This window comes from Hoplias malabaricus, chromosome Y, assembly GCF_029633855.1.
Source record: "Hoplias malabaricus isolate fHopMal1 chromosome Y, fHopMal1.hap1, whole genome shotgun sequence".
NCBI classification, from domain to species: Eukaryota; Metazoa; Chordata; class Actinopteri; order Characiformes; family Erythrinidae; genus Hoplias; species Hoplias malabaricus.
Genome location: NC_089820.1, coordinates 42336718 through 42357118, shown reverse-complemented (window position 1 = coordinate 42357118; position 20401 = coordinate 42336718). Strand labels below are relative to the sequence as shown.

General features: G+C 38.0%; 1 protein-coding gene across 1 annotated transcript in view; it reads left to right on the top strand.

Moving 5' to 3' along the window:
• LOC136678433 (mucin-17-like) overlaps positions 1–20401 on the top strand; it is a 26694-nt gene extending 6293 nt beyond the window's left edge. The window contains exons 5-15 of the mRNA XM_066656485.1: positions 1261–1520; positions 2519–2577; positions 4695–4971; positions 5159–7173; positions 8448–8667; positions 10481–10691; positions 11216–11404; positions 15545–15725; positions 16183–16262; positions 17332–17396; positions 19500–20401. Of these exons, the coding sequence (XP_066512582.1) occupies positions 1261–1520; positions 2519–2577; positions 4695–4971; positions 5159–7173; positions 8448–8667; positions 10481–10691; positions 11216–11404; positions 15545–15725; positions 16183–16262; positions 17332–17377 (3538 nt within the window). The 3' untranslated portion in view covers positions 17378–17396; positions 19500–20401. The remainder of the gene's footprint in view (positions 1–1260; positions 1521–2518; positions 2578–4694; positions 4972–5158; positions 7174–8447; positions 8668–10480; positions 10692–11215; positions 11405–15544; positions 15726–16182; positions 16263–17331; positions 17397–19499) is intronic.

Sequence of the window (20401 nt, the reverse complement as noted above, 5' to 3'; positions counted from 1 at the left end):
AGAAATATGAGGCTAAATAGGAATAAAAGAGGGGAAAAATCTAGGTCAGAGCTCATTGTGCAAAAAAAAAAAAAATGCATTTTCTTATTCTTAATTTTTTTAGCAAGTCTTTGGCTCCAGAGCATTGGGCATAAATGCATGCAGTTTCTGAAAGCTAGTTGACCTAAGAACTAGAATTATATTTTGCTAACTAATATTTACTATGTAGAGATATTAATATTAATATATTAATATATTAATATAATTAATATATTAATAATAATATATAAATAATAATATATTAATATATTAATATAATATTTAATATGTAGAGACACTTGAATAAACTGACCAACAGCAACCTCCAGTGTTAACATCAGCCCATTTTATTTTCATTAAATAACAGAACCTATATATAATTAAGACAATTGATGATTGTAATTAGATATTTTACATTAGCAGGTGGTTGGATGTTCCAGCTATAGTGATTATATTAGACAAGGAATGATTGCTACCAGTTCATATTGTCATTGTCCTTTTCAATCAGTAAATATTCTATGATGAATGGGCAGCCATGAAAAAAATATATATTTTTGTCAGGCCAGTACATATTGTCACAATATGTTTTTCATCAGATTTAAGGCCGGCCTTAATGTTAGCTATAATTAAGGAATTAATGTTTGCAGTCCTTCATGATTCTAATAATAATAAGACGAATTAACCTTTTCATTATGTATGTTTTCTAGCACATCATTTGCTAGTTTTTCCATTTCTAGTAATAGCTGCTCCCTAGCAACAGTCTTGCAGCCTTAATTGCAGTAATTGAACAATTTTAAGGGGCACAGATAGATGAGACAGACCTTCAGTGTAAACAGAACATCCTGAAATGTATTTGGATGCTCTGGATCAGGTACATATTAGTCCAGTGGTGCTTTTCCTCTGTATGATACACATTCTGCTAGACTCCACATTGCTCTACTCGCTTTTGTCCATTTGAACCTCTGTGTTTATTTATGAACTGCAGTTTTGAGTTTGGAGATTTTATTTGTGGCTAATTTGTGTACATTTCATATATACACATCATGTTTAGTCCATATTTGTGTTGCTTGGAACCAGGCGTGAGCTGGAGTGAAATGGCATCAATTGGCTGAATGGCAACAAATTCTCATATCAACATTCCTATATCTTCTGTAGAGTCTTCCCAGCAAAGAGGGGAAAATCCACCTATTAATACTCTTCATTACAACCATTGCTCTCAGTTGACCGTTGTCCACTCTACAGGGGTCTGGCTGTGGTGGTACACTATGCCATTGTTCTGGAAGGAGATGGAACAGGAATTAACAATGAAACCATGCACTACATCACCCTCCATTCCAACCAAGTAGAGAAGTCCTACACAGAGACAGAAGAACTGCCTACTGTGGTTTACACCATTACAGACTTCCGGAACTACATCAGCGTAGCCCTGCACAAGGAGACCCTCGGGAATAATGGGAACACCACTCTTGATGTTGATCCGGACTCTCTCCAGCTGGAAAACGGTAGGACATGCACTAAATTGTTATGTGGGATTATTGGATAAGCACACTTGCAGTACTGGCAACAGAGAGAATAACATTTATAAAAAGCTATTTAATTGGGCAATTATGGGTTAGTGTTTAAGGGTTTAGAAAACAGCTATTATCAGTATACACTCATGTGAAAAATTTGGGGACCTGGGTCAAATGGTGTTTTTGGCATCTCTACAGAGAAAGCAACTCTGCACACTTTAATGGAGAAATATTATATAGTTGCCTAATCTAACATTTTGAAAATAAACATAAAAAATTTGGCCTCTGCAAATTTGTTGTTGCTAACTTACTTACCATTACTTGGTAACTTAGCAGAGAACTGTTTCATCTTGGGTGAAATTAGTATGTCTCTGACTCAGTAAGTTATTAGTTTTTCCCTATTTTCCAGTTGTTGCATAAATCTGCTTCCTTAGTAATGAATGTAAATACTAATGTAATTTTTTTGTAATTAAGACATCCTTGTTTTCTCATCGATCTGAGAAATGTGAACCATGACATTGGGTAGACATCTAATCCTATTTAGATTATTTTGAGTGATTTTCTGTGAAGATTTGTCTAATTATTGTAATGCTGATTCTCATGCTAGAGCTAATTCCACACTTGATTGCATCCAGTATCTTTAGGTTTTTCCTTAAGGCAAGAGATGATGTATTGCTCAAAATGTATTGCTCATGAATATATTTAGTTTTACAATGTTTTATCCAGAGAGTCTTACATTTCTAATCATGCTACAGATTTAAGGCAAATTTAGTGTAGGGGTTATGGCCAAGAATTATTACTAGTGGAAATTGTACCTTCTATATAGAAGGAAACATTGTTACTCAGCATGAATCAATCACTAGTCAGTATTTTGTCCTTATCGCCTGTTTCAGTCCTCCTGCCTGCCCCTTGGCCTTGAGAAGAACTCAGTATGTATTATGCCTAGTAAATACAATCTGATGTGATTTGTCTCTGTTTTGGTTTTGCAGTGGAGGCACTGCCTCTTTCCAAACCAACCGGCAGACCGCTCGACTCCAATGACATGATGGTGAGTCTGTGGTCACTGGCAGGACCACCTGAGTATGGGGGAAACCACGTTTCTCTGACGTCCAAGCACTTTTGCTTGTCCTTTTTCTCGGCAGTGGTGGGCAATCCTTTCAAGTGCAAATTGGAGAGCTCCTGAGAAAATCTTTGGCAACCTTGTGACTGCTGTTAAATGAAAAATGATACCCACTAATGGCAGTCATATGTAGGTTTTAACACTGCATGATAAGAGCGATTACCCCAACTCTAAAATTGGGTCTTTGGGGTACATAATTAAAAGCGATTATAGCCACAGCAATGGGATAGTGCCACAAGTCTGTTAAAATATTCAAGTCTATTTTCCATGGGAGGTGTTCTCTAGACACAAACTAAGCATGACATATTATGAAAATTGTTTAGCTCCATTGCCATGAAAAGCCCACCCCCCCAAAAAATAGAGCCTGTTTTCAATTTCATTGGTACACTGAGATATTTATTGCTGTGGGTGATCCACTTTCCACAGCGAGCATCACTTAATTAGAGAGACACACTGAATGCGGCAATAATCTCAGAATTTACTCTGTTTTTCCCCCTTTGCATTTAAAAAAATCTGGCACTCCTTTTGCGACCCTTATTAAAACTGATTTACAGTCTTGTTTTGGCCGATGCACACCGTTGAAGTCTGCCTCCAGGAACATGTGCTTCTCTCTCATGCTCTCCCTCTCTCTCTCTCTCCCTCTCCCTCTCCCTCTCTCTCCACAAACAGGTAATGGCACTGACGTATGGGCCATTTACTAGTAGAACATCTGAAGCTAATTCATTATTGAATCGGTCCACTTTAACAGACAGACTTTTATTGCTGTCCTTTGGGCAAAGCTGCATCATTTTTGTTTATAATCTGTTTACATACATGATGAAAGAGAAGCAAAGCCTGTTACGGTGGACGGGGCTTTGGCTAGCAATAAGGGCTTGAATGAAGGGGCTTTGGCTTGCAGGCTGCAAAGATTTTTTTCTTGCATCTAATGACTGCTCCATGTCACCATCAGCCAGCTTTTTTTCAGTCACACTCCACTTATTACTTGCTTATTCTTACTGCCATAGGTCAAGAGACATGTATACTGGAAGTCACATATATATGTTACATACAGTTTTACCTGTGGTCATTATTTTTTATGCCAACCTATGTTTTAGCTTGAAAAAATATGTTGAGTTATGTATGACATAAAGCATTATAGTGTGACTTATCATGCTAGAAGGTTCGGTTTGCCAAGAACAGATACTACTGATATAGTTATTGATGTTTTTGGTTTCTAGCTGGGGCAAGTATGTAATAGTTGGTTGGATGTGTATATTTTCATCACAATGAAACATGTGGGACCAGGTGGGTGTACAGTATTTGTGTCTTGTCTGCATCTCTACTCTGTGTTTTCCACAGACATTCCCCTGAAAATCTTTCCACTGTAGTTTGGGGAAAATTTGTTACACTTAGACTATATGATCACTGTTTACTTTAGCCATGTGTGCTTGGTTTTTCTTCATATCAGGGCATATATGCAAAAGTATTCTAAGCTATAGTTTGACACATGCCTTGTGAAGTGTGGATTCAGCAGAGCAATGCAGTGATTCCAAATAGGCAAGATCACAAGATTAACTTGCAGAAAAAAAAGAAACCAACATAGTTAGCAACGTCTCATGGGCCATATTTCTAGCATATTTGTTTTCCTAGTTTAAATCAATACAAGAATCTTTAGATACAGTACATTAAACAAAGAATGTTTGTATGATCGTCAAAATAATTAGGTTTGCAAAAACTAATGTAACAAAATTGAAAAAAAGGTTTTAAATAGTTGACAATCAATTTAATTAATGATTAATTGTTTGTTTGTTTATTTTGTTGTAATATCAATTAATATTCAGCCTGACACTGTTTTGGAAACTGTACACTATTCGTTATATAGTGCATTATTTTGTGCATTACATTTCTTTGAAATGTTGTAACAAATTTTAATATTCTGTCTTTATATATATTTTTAATAATCCAACTAATCTATTAATACAAATAATATTTATTTACAGCCAAAAAGATGATAATATCTGCAAGTATTCATGTAAAGTCATAACATTTCTTCCCCTTCATTTTAGGACCACATTCTTGCTGCAGAAAAGCCACCTGATATTCCTCGACAGGGTCTGAGCAGCAATGACCTCTTCCTCAAAAAAGAGGATTTTCTCTTTGATCCTGTGCACCCTTATGACCCCTGGATGAGCTCACAGGGTGAATTGGCCAGTGAAAATGATGTTATCATCCTTGAGGAAAGTCCAACATCACCTCCTGCAGAAGAACCACTGAAGAACATGGACATTGAATCCATCTTGAAATCTGAAACCACCAGCATAGCTTCAAAGGCTAGCGCAGAGAGTAAGCTTTATATTTATAGTTCATTTTGGTTCAAACTTTAATACAGCCCACCCAACCAAATCCCTGAAATTTAACAATAATTCCCAAGCTATAGCCCAAATGATATTGAACCTGTTTCCTATATAAAGTGGTCCTCATCTTTGACTTGCCTGTGTTTCTTTGTTTATTTTGCTTTACTCCAATTTAGACGATGGTACAATCCAAGAAGAAGGTTTCCTAGAAACCACAACCTCTGCTAACCCTACCTCAGTTATTATAGTTGAAGTCCACACTACGGAGGGAATCAGGACAGAAAGCCCTCATGTGGGACCTCCACATGTGGTAGAGACAATGGACATAGACCTGGGCTCTGGATCAGGCTTCTCCGGTGATGGCCAAGGGTCTAACATCTGGTCATGGATTCCAGACAAACCTTCAGAAAGCTCAGAACAGGACTCTCAGGAAGATGAAAAGACTACGCAAAACCCTGGGGAAGACCATGAGATGAAACAGGACGAAGAACATTTAGAGCCTGAGATATCTGCCCCAGATGTGACTTCTGAAAATCCATTCTTAGATAGGGTAATAGTGACTCAAGACATCCGCACTCACCCTCAGTACACGACCACAGACCAGGCTCCAGTCTTCTGGACTATGGAGACACTGACTGTGGAGCTATCGATGCAGACCCAAGAGGCCCCTGGGATTTACGGTGAATACGATTCCAGCAAATTTTCTACTTACATGCCTGCTGTAACTGACCTACCAGAACAGGTCTACACAACAACAGAAATTCCTGTCGTAAAGGAGACAACAGTTTACAGCCATGAGACTACTTATAATAGGCCTGACACTACTGGATATAGGCCTGAGACAACTGAGTATAAACCAAAGACTTCTGAGAATAAGTCTGAGAGTACTGAAGGTAGGCATGTCAGTACAGAGAACAAGCCTGAGATTACTGAGTATAAACCTGAGACTACTAAAAATAGGCCTGAAACTATGCCTGAAACTAAAGAGAGTAGGCCCAAAGATGATGTCCAGGGTACATCTGTTTTGACTACACCAGCAAATATGGTGGTAACATCAGAAGCTGTATCTTACCCAGACATTAAGTCAAAGGACACAATAACAGAGGAACATTTTCTCTGGGCTTTTACAGAGTATCCTTCTGTAGAAAATGTTGAAGTTGTTACAGTAAGAGATCCTACCGTTGACCCTGGCGCTACTGAGAAACCCGTTATTGAAGATGTGACAGATTTACCTGTTATCTTTGTCCCAGAGCTGGACAAATTAAGTAATGGTGTGGAGATTATTGATGAGGAAGGGGTGGATACTATGCTTGAAGTCACAGAAGCTCCAGTTTCTGAAATCTCATCTGAAGATCTTGGCATTGATGAAATCTTACTGGCGACAACTGCTCCAGCAATCACTGAAGGATCAAGCATAGATCCATCAACCCCCCTCTCACCTGAGAAGGAGTCTCCCTTCACTAGAATATCTGATTCTGCCCCCGTTGAGGATTCTTCATTGCTTTATTCAACAACAGAAATATTACCCACGTATGAATCAACCCATTTTGCTCCTGCAGAGGCCATTTCAAAAGTTTTGATACAAGCTGAGGACATGGACACTGAAACTGGATTTACATATATCGCTGATCTTGCTGGACCTGAGGAAAAGGGCAATGATGTAGCTGACATATCTACTGCAATTCAACCTGCAACAACTTCAGTCATTCCCAGTGACACAGATAGCTCTGAGAGGGATCAACCATCTACAATGGTACCTCCATTTTTCCAGCCAACATTCCGACCTACAGACAGAATAATTAATGCAGAAGTGTCTTCCGAGAATTATCTATATAAAGAGAGCATCCTATCAACTTCCAGTGTTTCTGATCACATTCTTTCAAGCAAAAGTGAAGACTATGATAGCAGGACTACAGAGGCTCACATTCCAGACAACCCCAGCATAACTAACCAAGATGTCTCCTTTGAAATCCTCCAGTATGACACTTCAAGCCTCAGCGATGACAATGGCAGTGGGCTCCCTCAGGGCACTGACATGGCAAGTGTTGCAATGGCTGCCATGCCTCCTAGTCCTGGACGGTCATTGATGGTGTTTTTCAGTCTTCGGGTCACAAACATGATGTTCTCAGATGATTTGTTCAACAAAAGCTCTGCTGAATACAAGGCCTTAGAGCAACGCTTTTTGGAACTGGTAAGGCTTTTACAGAACCATATTTAATAGATTATGATCATATGAAAAGGTGTCCCAAAAACCTTATGATTATATATACCTTGACACCTTGTCATAGGATATATTTAATTTGTTTATGCCTATATAGGAAAAACTATGAACACTGTGGTAGTAGAGTACCTAATACATTACCATAAATACTGGATTAAGATAACTGTAGCATACCAGTGAGGAGTAAGTTGAATAATAATAATAAATATGAAATGTTTGCAGTTCAGGGCGGCACGGTGGCGCAGCAGGTAGTGTCACAGTCACACAGTTCCAGGGGTTGTGGGTTCGATTCCCGCTCCGGGTTACCCTCTGTGAGGAGTAGGTGTGTTCTCCCCGTGTCCGCGTGGGTTTCCTCTGGGTGCTCCGGTTTCCTCCCACAGTTCAAAAACACACGTTAGTAGGTGGATTGGCGACTCAAACGTGTCCGTAGGTGTGAGTGAATGTGTGTGTGTGTTTGTGTTGCCCTGTGAAGGACTGGCGCCCCCTCCAGGGTGTATTCCCGCCTTGCGCCCAATGATTACAGGTAGGCTCTGGACCCACCGCGACCCTGAATTGGATAAGCAGTTACAGATAATGAATAATGAATGAATGAATGTTTGCAGTTCCATTGAAGAATTTCAGTGTGTCAAAGAGCTTTTTTTGTAAACCCACACAGCAAATTCACCTGTGAATAACACGGTGAGTGTAAAGATTTAAAACACCTTTAAGATTTAAATTACATAAAGTGGTAAATACTGTAACAACAGTTAAAACCATAATTAATAATAGAAGTGAAAATGGGATAAAAAGTAAACAAGCAGGAAAAAATATTTAAATGAGAGTAAATACTATTTGTTGAATATCAGTAATTGATTAAAAAAACTGATAGTACCTAACGGAAATGCGCATATTTATTTAATTAAATGTTTTAATGTTTTATTTTGTTTTTATTTTGTGTTTAGAGATTCAATGGCTCGGTGCTCCTCAGGAAGACAGAGCTTTGGGCCAGTTGCTAATTTGATGTTACTTAGATTTGTTTGCTTATATTCTAGTCCTAAGACAGACATTTCGAGGTGCTTAGCTTCTTCCAACAATATTGTTGAAGCATATTTAACCATTGCTGAACAATCCTAACCAATTATGATATACAAAATATTATTATATTCAAGACTTTTAGTCTTAGTCTAATTCTAATGATGTATTGAAATAAATGTGCCTTCTCTACTCTAACCCAGTGTCTCATTTTTGTTCATTTTTGTGTCTAGCTGGTGCCATACCTACAGTCCAATCTTTCCAACTTCCAGCAACTGGAAATCCTAAATTTCAGGAATGGCAGCATTGTGGTCAACAGCAGGATGAAATTTGGCAAGCCAGTTCCTCACGAAGTGACCTCTGCAGTCTATGTTATCCTGCAGGATTTCTGCAACACTGCCTACCAGACCATGAACCTTGCCATAGACAAGTACTCTCTGGATGTTGAATCAGGTGGATCAAGTGGTGATAATATAGGATATAGTGGGGCAGTGGGTGCATTTTAGGTGGGCTAAACAGGACTTAAATATTTTCTTGGCCTGTTATATAGATACTTACAGAATTGTATATTCACAGATAGATCCCATTTCTAAACATACTTTACCAGGAAACTTGCAAACATCATATGATAGGTCTTATGTGTTGTTGCAATTTTCAACAGATCATTCACAACATGCCACATAATATATTCATTATTTATGATTTCAGCATCCTAAATTGAGGGGCCCCTGTTGTTTTGGCTCTGTCATCCAGAGATTACAAATTTGAACACCAACAGTGACACAATGAGAGCCTTTGTCTTTGTTTTGCCACTTTCTTGGTACAGTTTGTGAACTTTGTAAGGACAGGAGTGCCAAGCCTGGCTAGGATATTATTCCACTGGAGAGTAAATGATCACCTCCTCAGTAGACCATGTCTCATTTGTCACAGATTGTGCCTGAGTGTTAAATTAACTAAAGTTGGAATCAGGAAGGTTTTTCTTTTTTCTTTATATCATCTAATTGCTTGACGTCAGTGCAAGGATGAGCATCATATTTTAAGCTGTACAACAGCCAGTGTGATATTAGTAGCAGACACCTTTTTGGAATAATGCTGATATTGTCACGTACCTGTTTCACAGCCAAGCAAACTGAGCTACAGTAGAATTCCAGTTCATTATATGGGAACTCATAATAAGCATATGTGGATAAGAGAAAAAAATTTTGTTAGAACATTTATAGAGGTTGTTTATGGACAAATAGCTGTTAATTTACATTAGTATTTTTGAGGTGGTTTGTGGATAATATCATTTAAAATAATTTACAGGAAATATGAGGATGATCCTTAAATGAGGATGTTTATAAACTAATAAATTCAATCATTGTATATAAGAGCATCTATAGAGGATTGTTTATGGACTATACCCATAGTGTCTGAGATTGTTTGCTAAGGCTCTTTAGGGGATAATATCTTATTCTAGCATACAAGTGTGCTCATCTGTATTTGTTTGCTTACAGACTAATATCTCATATACCTATAATCATATGTTTAGATTTAGTGTGAAAAAAGAGTGCTAAGACATGTTATAAACTATTGCTGTTATATTGTAAATGCTACTAATTTTGAAAACAGTTCCTACTGGTTTCCGAAAGAGAATGCAGAGATGGAAAAGTAAATTAGAATTGGGCTGTCCAGTCTGGCTTAGCAAAACTGGCTTTGGGCATTTAGACTGAGTGTTTCCATTTGCAGACCATTCTGTTCTCAGGTGAGACGTGCAGCAATGCGCACGTTGTCCGAGTGAGTCATCTTCCGTGTTTATGTGTGTGTGTGTGTGTCTCTGTTCCTGTTAAGCTAGGCCAGTGTAATCTGTCTGAGCCGGGGTCTTATCACGCTCCTCATCACAGTGTCTAAATGCTGAGTCATCCCAACCTCTTGATTAAGAACACAAAATGTTGTTTATTTTTGGACCATAATATTTTATTTTAGGAGCACCTTGATATTAATGTAATAATTGTCAGCAATGCAAAAAACAGTAGCCAGTGGTAAATATAGTCACCGAATTAAAAAAAAAAAAACTAATTGAAAACTAAATGAAACAAGCTGCATGTTCCAAAACGGGTGTTTAAAATGGTTAAATGATAGAGAAAAGATGGGTCTCATAACAAGAAGGAATAAACAATAACAGAAGATTTTACTGGTGTTCTCAGAAAAATAGTCTTGTACATGTCAACATCAGTTTTATGTACTGTAGAGATACTTATTCTCCTCCCTCTTTTTGTTGGTGTAGGTGAAAAAGCTGACCCCTGTAAGTTCCAGGCCTGTAATGAGTTCTCCAAGTGCATGGTAAATAAGTGGACTGGTGAAGCTGAATGTGTATGTGACACTGGCTACTTCAGTGTGGATGGTCTTCCCTGTCAAAGCATCTGCGACATCCAGGAGGACTTCTGCCTCAACGATGGCAAGTGTGACATCATACCTGGCAAAGGTGCCATCTGCAGGTGAGATCTCTTTGTTATTAATTGTCAAAAGAATAATTAATCATGTTCACAAATATTGCTTGCTGCCTTTTGATGGTATTTCTGATTAGGGTTTCAATATGGCAGCTACTTGTATTTTTTTAATCCACTGCCAAAACCACCTTAAAAATTATTCCTGTTTTAATCATTTTTTCATAAATTTTCTGCAACCAATCCTGTTCATGCTGGGGCCAGATCCTACCTGGAATCTGTGCAAGGCAGGAACACACCTTGGACAGGGCCCCAGTCCATCACACAGCACCTCACACTCACTGAGTCACTCACACAGTCGCAACTGTGGACATGTTTGAGAAGCCAAACCACCTATGAACGTGTGCTTTTGGGCTGTGTGAGGAAACCAGAACTCCCAGATGAAACTCACAAAGACATGGGTCAAAGACACCAAACTTCTCACATGTTCTGCCATTGTGCCAACTTTCTCTATTATTCAGTTACTATTTAATGTTTTCTCCATTATTTTTGGCTTGTGGTGTATTGGTTTTTAGGTGTCGTGTTGGAGAGAATTGGTGGTATCGGGGGGAGCACTGTGAGGAATATGTTTCTGAGCCGCTTGTGGTTGGCATTGCCATTGTGTCTGTTGCTGGATTTCTCCTTGTTGCTTCCGGAATCATCTTTTTCCTGGCAAGGACACTCCGAGACCAGTATGACAGAGACGACTCAGAGGACCCACTGAGGTAATGAATCATCTACTTTACTGTATTGCCCTATGGTGTATAGCAACACCATATGGTGGGCAAGCTGTTTGATTCTCCTCTTGGGTAACCTCACTTGGATAAGAACATCTCAAAAAATAATGATATTCAAAGAAATATAATGAAAATAAAATAAAATAAATTAAAAAATGCAATGTTTTACTGTCTTTAAACATATTAATGTTTACTGAATTTAATGTTTAAATGTATACTTCACCAAAGACTTAAGCACTAACAAATACACAAAGGCTAACGTGTTAGTGAGAAGCATTTGAGATTTTTGCATATAAAGGTCAAAAGTTCATTACACTTCCACTATGACTAAGCCTATTAGACTGGAGAAAGTCAGCCTAATCTACGAGGAACCAAAGCATGGCCTAAATACGTCAATTTAAACACTGTATAAGCTTATGGGCTTCAGATGAGTAAATAGTCAGACACTGATCATATGGACATGGTGTAAATAAGAATCCTGAAATGTTTAGTTTTCTGCTGAGGCTCAAAGAGTTAGCTCCCTTCTCCCACAGCCTCAAAGCTACAGAGCCTCAGGCTTGGCTGCCATTTTGTGGCTGATTAACAAACGCAGACGTGTTTATTAGAAAATATCAACACAGCCTTGATTGTGTTTAAAATTCAGAATTTTTTTTTTCATGAGGACACAGAGTTCAGTAAGAACCAGCCTAGCCAAGGGCAGTGTTTTTGGTGTTTTTAGAAGCTAGCAAAGAACAACAAAGAAGTGCTCCAGGATGAAGCACTTTTTCTTTTAGGAACTTTTTCCTCCACTGAGCTTAGCTTTCAAACCAATGTTTATTTACCTTTTCTGAGTGACCTAACATACTCTCTGAGTTATAATGTCTTTCACAAATTTGTTGGTTTCTTATTTAACTGTTAAAATAGAGGCAGCTTCTGCTGGTTGAATGAAATATGCTATGTTTACTGTCAGAAGAAAAAGTACTGCACAGTTGTATATGTATATATGTAAAGTTATAAAATATAGGAGATGAAATGGGCTGTGTGAAATCAATGTAACTTAAAAATCTACAATTATATAGAATATGGTACAGTTATGTTCAATTATATAATGTTTACAAAGGAGTTCAAGTAAAGAAAAGAAATTTCACTGGAAATTGAGTCTGTCTAGAGCAATGAGATAATGGTAAGCAATTCAAAACTTAGGTGGTGTCACAGGAAATTTACTAAGCCTGGAGTGGCCATAGGGAGGCCTGTCATCTGGATGCTTATGATGAGTTCAACAGGACAGTACCACTTGTGAACACAAGGGTTTCCATCCAAAAATTCACAAATATGATGTGCAATAAAGTCATATCGGCAGAAAAAAATGTAAAAGGAAACATATTTCCATCCACTTTACTTCTGTCTTCAGGGATGGCATAGAAACCAGGCAGATGAAGATGTTTGAGTGAGGTTTTGCTTTGGTCAAAATGTTTTTTACAGATGTCTATACCAAACACAAATTTTCATCAAAAAGTCTGATTTAATATTTATTTGTTGGGGCTTGTTTCTGTCGTATACAACTAGTTTTGAATGTTTTGACAGGAAAGAAAATATATGTTGTTAGGTCTCTGACTTTTGCGCAGTGCTGTACATATACACTAAAATACGAATCTCAGGTGATGCTGGTACAAAAAGAGAGTAATTCTAAAGTGTGAAGAGAAGAGAAAGAGAAGGAGAGTCAGAGGAGTCTGTTAAAAGTCTGTGGTCCAAGGGACAGCCGCTCACACTGTACTCACACCATCCAAAACATTATTGTTAATTTAGAACCCCCCACCCCCATTTTCATCATTCTGATATTCTAAATTTTCCACCTTGTCCAACATTAAAAATTGTGATATTTGGGTATTTTTCAGCCTTTACCATTTAAGTTTTTATGCACCTTTTCATAATTTGCAAAAACTCTTAAATAGCCTGCATAAACATTGTTCACTCTCATGCACTCAATAAAGCTGGAGTGTTTGTGTTTAAATATGCTTAAATAGACAGAGGAACGACGGTTCCTGGAGTTGTATAACAGCATCACTACCTGTTGCACCACCATGCCACCTGTATATAAATGTATATTTCTAAATAATTGATGAACGAGTGGGTAATTATACAGCATATATTGCTTTGGCTTTAATTTACACATAAAAAACCTACTAGTCATATTCATGCAGATTCCCAGAAGGATCAACTGGCCCCTGTTTTTGTGTGTGTGTGTGCAATGCGGACATAATTTTATGACCACCTCCTTAACCGTATATACACTGTCCATGCTCTCAGCTCAACTGAATACACAAAAGCACATGTTGCTGGAGATTTTAAACACAAGATCTACTCGCTACCTCATTTGTACACCTTGTAGATGTAAAATCCGAGAGCTCAATTGTTGCTGCACATTTTGTGTTGGTTGTCCTCTAGTCCTTTATCAGTCGACACAGGATGCTGTTGGCTGAATATTTTGTTGGTGGATTATTCTCAGACCAGTTGTGGCTTTAAAACTTTAGCAACACTCCACCATCCCAGTTCTGTAGTGGTCCTGACCATTAAAGAACCATGTTAAAAGGGTAAACATAATATGCAGTTGGACTACAGTGTATATTACAGTGTGCTACTGTATGGTCAGTAGAACTGATAGAATGAGGAGTGACTAGAAACATGGTGGTCATAATGTTATGGTTGATCTGTGTGTGTGTGTGTGTCTGTGTAGGCTACATATATAAACTCTAGCAGAGAGTAGGTGATGTAATGTCTCAGTGGGGGATCTGGAAGAGCCGCTCAGTAGCCTGCGTCACAGTGGCCTGAGTGGGGCAAATCAACCTGAGAGGTGGGGCACACCCAAATCAGCTCTCAGCCTGCAGAGAACCCCACTGAGTAATCATCTCACTCTTTCCACATTTCGCTTCTCTCTCTGTTTCTCTCTCTAATGGGTCAACCTTTCATCATTTTTATCATGGTTATTTTAACTTTCGAGGCCAAAGATGAAAAATATAAAGAGAAAAGGATTTGAGAACATGGTTACGACTACAAAGATGGGGTGAATTAGTGACCATAGCACATTTAATTCTGACTATATTTTTCTTGCTTACACCATTCTGACAACATGAAGTCACTTTCTGTATTTGTTATCTGATCTGTATGATCAGAGAATTCAGGTACAAACTGGCATCCCTGCAATCACTGTTGAAGAACTGTTGTAAACAGTGCTTTAGGAATCTATTTGGTCGATTTGTTTTGGTCTGCTTTTTTATTGGGTTTATAAAAGATTGCGTAGTGTCCCTAGAGTTCATTTAGCAAATATTATCCAAACATCAATTATCCCTGTATGTCTTTAAACAAAGATAAAATTTCAAATGTTCAGAAGCCAGCATCCATGATGGGGCATTAGTGCACATGGCAAGGGTGAAGTCTGTGGGGGTACTGTTAATGCTGGACATTAAAGATAGGTCTTGGAGGAACATGTTTCCATCCAGTCAACAGCTTTTTCGGGGAAGGCTTTGTTTATTTCAGTATGACAATCCTAACTACATTCTGAATGGATTATAACCACACGGCTCCTTAGTAGAAGGGTCCAGAAGCTAAACTAGTTCAGACCTGCCACCCACTGAAAATAAGATTTCATCTGAAATCCTGTAACAAGCCAGAATCTGCAAGAACAGTTCACTTTCAAAATTACAGCAAATGGTCTCCTCAGTTCCCAAACACTAGTATTGTTAAAAGAAAAGGTGATGCAACACAGTCAAAACATGCCAATGTACATTTGTTTGAATGTGTTGCTCAAATCAAATTCAGTATAAATATTTTTCAAAAAACGTTAAACCTCAATTTCAACATTTAAATTGTTGTCTTTGTACGGTTCTATATTAAATATAGGGTTTAAATGATTTGCAAATTGAATTTTGTTTCTATTTACATTTTGCACAATGTCCCAACGTTTTTGGAAATGGGGTGGCAATTGCAAGGAGCTCCAGAGGACACAGTTCCCCTGCTCCACAGCTCAATACTGTAGATTGCTATATGCCTTTAGCTTACACTTGTTATTAAGAATGTCCCCATTCTCTCTCTCTCTCTTTCTCTCTCTCTTTCTTTCTGCCGGTCTTTCTCTCTCTTTCTGTGCCTTGTCAGACATGCTGACAGTGTGCCGTCACTGGAGAGAGCCACTAAGTACAACCCCATGTTCGAGAGTGATGTGAACTCTGGCTACAACCAGGGCTACTCTGGAGTTCCAGCCAGCAGAGGCATGTCCAGTGACTTCAGCAGTGAGGAGCTATGCCACATCTATGAAAACAGCCAGCTCACCAAAGAGGTGGGGACCAGTGTATTACTATCACCATACCTTAGTAGGTGCTTAGTAAGTAGCAAAATGAAGGTGTATTTAAGTGTCCACTTTATTAAAGTTTTGTATTTTCCATTGTCTACTCTAGATGTTTCTAATGAGGTGGTTTGTGAGAGGAAGTACAAAATTCCCTTATGTTGTATTTTTTCTCACTAACAACTTTAGTAGAAACACTTACCTTATACTTCTGTTTGTAGTGTAACAACTAGGGACTATAGCATATCTGTTCCAGCACAATTACCTTCCTCAAACCCCACCTAAGCACTGATCAGAGGACTGCTTTTCATGTGTGTGTGAGAGTGTGTGTGTGTGTGTGTGAAACATCATTGACCAGTAACACTGAAGCTTTGTCATATCCCTCCTCCATTTCTCTCTTTCTCTCTCTCTCTCTCTCTCTCTCTCTCTCTGTCTTGATCTCTGTCCACAGGAAATACAAGACAGGATTAGAATTCTTGAGCTCTATGCTAAGGATCGAGAGTTTGCTGAATTTGTTCGGCAGCACCAAGTGTGAGTGTGTAACTACTTAATTCACATTTAATTCAGTTCAAGTTCAGTTCGATTTCATTTTGTTCAGTTCATTTAGTTCAAATATACATTCAGTTCTGAAGGCAAGCATTTAATACATAACGTCCCAAGTTAAATATGGATTAATTCAGTAAGATTTAGTTATTGCAAAAATACACTGAATGCTGAAAAGTAACCGGTGGAAAAACATTCATTATCTGTAACTGCTTATCCAATTCAGGGTCGCGGTGGGTCCAGAGCCTACCTGGAATCATTGGGCGCAAGGCGGGAATACAACCTGGAGAGGGCGCCAGCCCTTCACAGGGCAACACAGACACACACATTCACTCACACACTCGGACACTTTTGAGTCGCCAATCCACCTACCAATGTGTGTTTTTGGACTGTGGGAGGAAACCGGAGCACCCGGAGGAAACCCACGCTGACACGGGGAGAACACACCAAACTCCTCACAGACAGTCACCCGGAGCGGGAATCGAGCCCACAACCTCCAGGCCCCTGGAGCTGTGTGACTGCAACACTACCTGCTGCGCCACCGTGCCGCCCTCGGTGGAAATTAAACACTTATAATGACATAGCCTGTTTGGATCAACACCTCTGGAGACATCAAAGCATCAAAGACTCCTTAAACAAGGGGTTACCGAAGCATTATGCATCTTTTGTTTGTGCTAATTAGATCCAAATGGATGTGTCCAGACGTTTATTTTGTCTGTGGCTGGGTTGCATGAGAACAGTGTAGAATGTTTCAGACAAGAGTAAAACATCCAAACTGATGAGTTGTGGCTGGAACTTAACTACTCCAGCAGAACACACGCAGAAAACACAAACGCATATCAGGTATTTACAGAAATCTGTTATGTAGGTTTGAGTTGTTTATTCACTATTGACAGACTGTTTATAGTAAAGTTCATTACTATAATGTACAAGCTTTATTTTAAGATTTCTTTCTACCAAAATCATTTTACATAGAAGAACATAATGTAAATAATTAAATATATATATATATATATATATATATATATATGGTTAATTGATTATGTTACATGATCAGGGTGCTGAACCTGAGACGAGAGAGCACTTCTACACAGAGCTGCTGACCACGTTGCCCACAACAAGGTACTTGTCCAATCTCTAATCTGTAATGTACAGGTGCATCTCAGTAAATTAGAATATCATCAAAATGTCCATTTATTTCAGTAATTTACTTCGAAAAATGAAACTCATTTTATATAGATTCATTACAAACAGAGTGATCTATTTCAAGTGTTTATGTTTATTGTTGATTATATTTATGTTTAATGTTGATGATTATGGCTTACAGCCAATGAAAACCCAAAAGTCATTGTTTCAGAAAATTAAAATATAATATAAGACCAATTAAAAATATTATAATACAGAAATGTTGGCCTACTGATAGGCATGTACAGTGTATGCACTCAATACTTAGTCAGGGATCCTTTTGATGATGAATTACTGCATCAGTGCGCTGTGGCATGGAGGTGATCAGCCTGTGGCACTGCTGAGGTGTTTTGGAAGCCCAGGTTGCTTTGATAGTGGCCTTCAGCTCGTCTGCATTGTTGTAGATTTATATTTTTTTATTTATTTTATTTTATTTTTATTTTTATATAATTTTTTTGTTTTTTGGCTGCATTTTTTTTTTAATTGGGTTTTAAAAGATTGTGTAGTGTCCCTAGAGTTCATTTATCAATTATCCCTGTCTTTCTTCAAACAAAGACAATATTTCAAATGTTCAGAAGCCAACATCAATGATGGGGCATTAGTGCACATGGCATGGGTGACTTCTGTGGGGATACTGTTAATGCTGGACATTAAAGACAGGTCTGGGAGCAACATGCTTTCGAGTCAATAGCTTTTTCGATAGGACTGGCGTCTCTCATCTTCCTCTTGAAAATACCCCATAGATTCTCTATGAGATTCTCTAAACCCTATACACAGCAAATTCACCAGTGTTAAATCAACACTATTAGTGTTAAATCAACACTGTTAGTGTAATAATTTAACACTCTCAGTGTTAAGTTAACACTAATAGTGTTGATTTTACACTGGAGAATTTGCTGTGTAGATTCTCTATGGGGTTTAGGTCAGGTGAGTATTCTGGCCAGTCAAGCACAGTGATGTTTTGGACCCCTGAGCAACAGTCTTTTTCTCCTTGGCCCAGGAAGGACACTTCTGGTGTTGTCTCTGGGCCATGAGTGGCTTTACACAAAGAATGGAACAGTTGTAGCCCATGTCCTGGATACATCCGTGTGTGGTGGCTCTTGAAGCACTGACTGCAGCAGCATTCCACTCCTTGTGAATCTCCCCAAATTTTTGAATGGCCTTTTCTTGACCATCCTTTCAAGGCTGTGGTTCTCCCTGTTGCTAGTGCACCTTTTTCTACCACACTTTTTCCTTCCATTCAACTTACCATTAATATGCTTGGATACAGCAGAAGGGTGTCAATGGCTGCCTTCTAGACATCTGTCAAATCAGCAGTTTTCCCCATGATTGTGTAGCCTACTGAACAAGGGTTCATTTTAAAGGCTTAGGAAACCATTGCAGGTATTTTGTATTGATTATTCTAATTTTTGGAGATAAAGATTCTTAGGTTTTCATTGTCTATAAGCCATAATCATGAACATTAAAAGAAATAAGCACTTGAAATAGATCAGTCTGTTTGTAATGAATCTATATTATATATGAGTTTACATTTTGAAATGAATTACTGAAATAAATTAACTTTTTGATGATAATCTATTTCTCTGAGGTGCACCTGTATGTGTAGGTACCTTATTTATGATCTTCTGTCATAGATTGTACATGCTTATGTGTTCAATCAGTGAACAGCAGCTACACAAATTTCTACATTCTCCTGAACAAAATTGTCATTGATATTGATGTCAAACTCATTCACTTATTCTTTCAGTAACTCACTCTTTCCTTCTCTCATTCACTCAAATCCAGTTATTCACAAACTCACGCACTGACTCACTCATTGCTTGTTACTAATTAATTCACTCCTTCCCTACTCACTCTTTCACTCATTTAGTTATCCACTCAGTAACTCACACATTCACTTACTTAAAATTAACAAAATATAATTTAGAAATGTATGCTTCCATTGATATAAAACAGTATGTGTTTGAATTATATGTACAAATTGATTACATTTGGAATAATCAATGCTAGCTTTTTGCCACTGTTTATCATTCTCCTCAGAATACTTGCCTTCGGTCTTGAAAGACATGCAAGAGGGAACAGAGTCTTCTGTTGACATGGGTTTTCCATAAAAGACTTTTTGACAATGGACACGTTCAATGCTTTCAGTGTACTTCTGTTATTTTTATTTATTTTTTTAGATTCATGGGTTTAAATTAGCAAGAAGAAACTGCCACTGAAACAGGTGGAGTTACGTTGAAGTTTAGTTGGGATTATGTGAGCTGTTTTACATTTTTTGTCTTTTTCTAATTGTGGGGGATTAAGATAGGAATGTCTGCATAACACTTGGAAAGTAATCGCCGAGCAGTTCACTGGACAAGAACAAACAAGGTTGCCTGGTCCTTTTTCCAATTCATTATTTTCTTACTGATATCCTTTCTGTGTATATATTTGAGGAAGGGCCAGATCCATTTGTCAGTGCCTTCTTTGAGATCAATCAGTTGCTGTTTTAACTGTGATTGGGTGATGTGGTGTTGAATATAAAGGCAAATGTGATTGACTGATGAGACACTGAACTTCGAATTTAAAACATCTAGAATGACTTGTGAAGCTAGTTGTATGGTGTATAAATGACTGTGAGATGTTGTTAATGAAGTGTAAACATTTGCTTTTCTTATGCACATACATAGACCATGTACATCAGCTATGGACCATTTTATTTTAGCGGTATTAATGTTTTAGATGTTTTGCTTGTTTGTTTGTTTGTTTGTTTTTGAGTTTGAATGACATTTATTGTAGTTCAGAATTTTCTACTTTTCTAAAAGCACACAAAACTGTTACATAATTTATCCATACAGGTATTTTTTTTTCTTTTCTTTTTTCTTTTTATTAAATGAGTGATATTTACTGATATAACTGGCCATATTAACATATAAGAGTTGTTTACTGGATGCTGTTACATT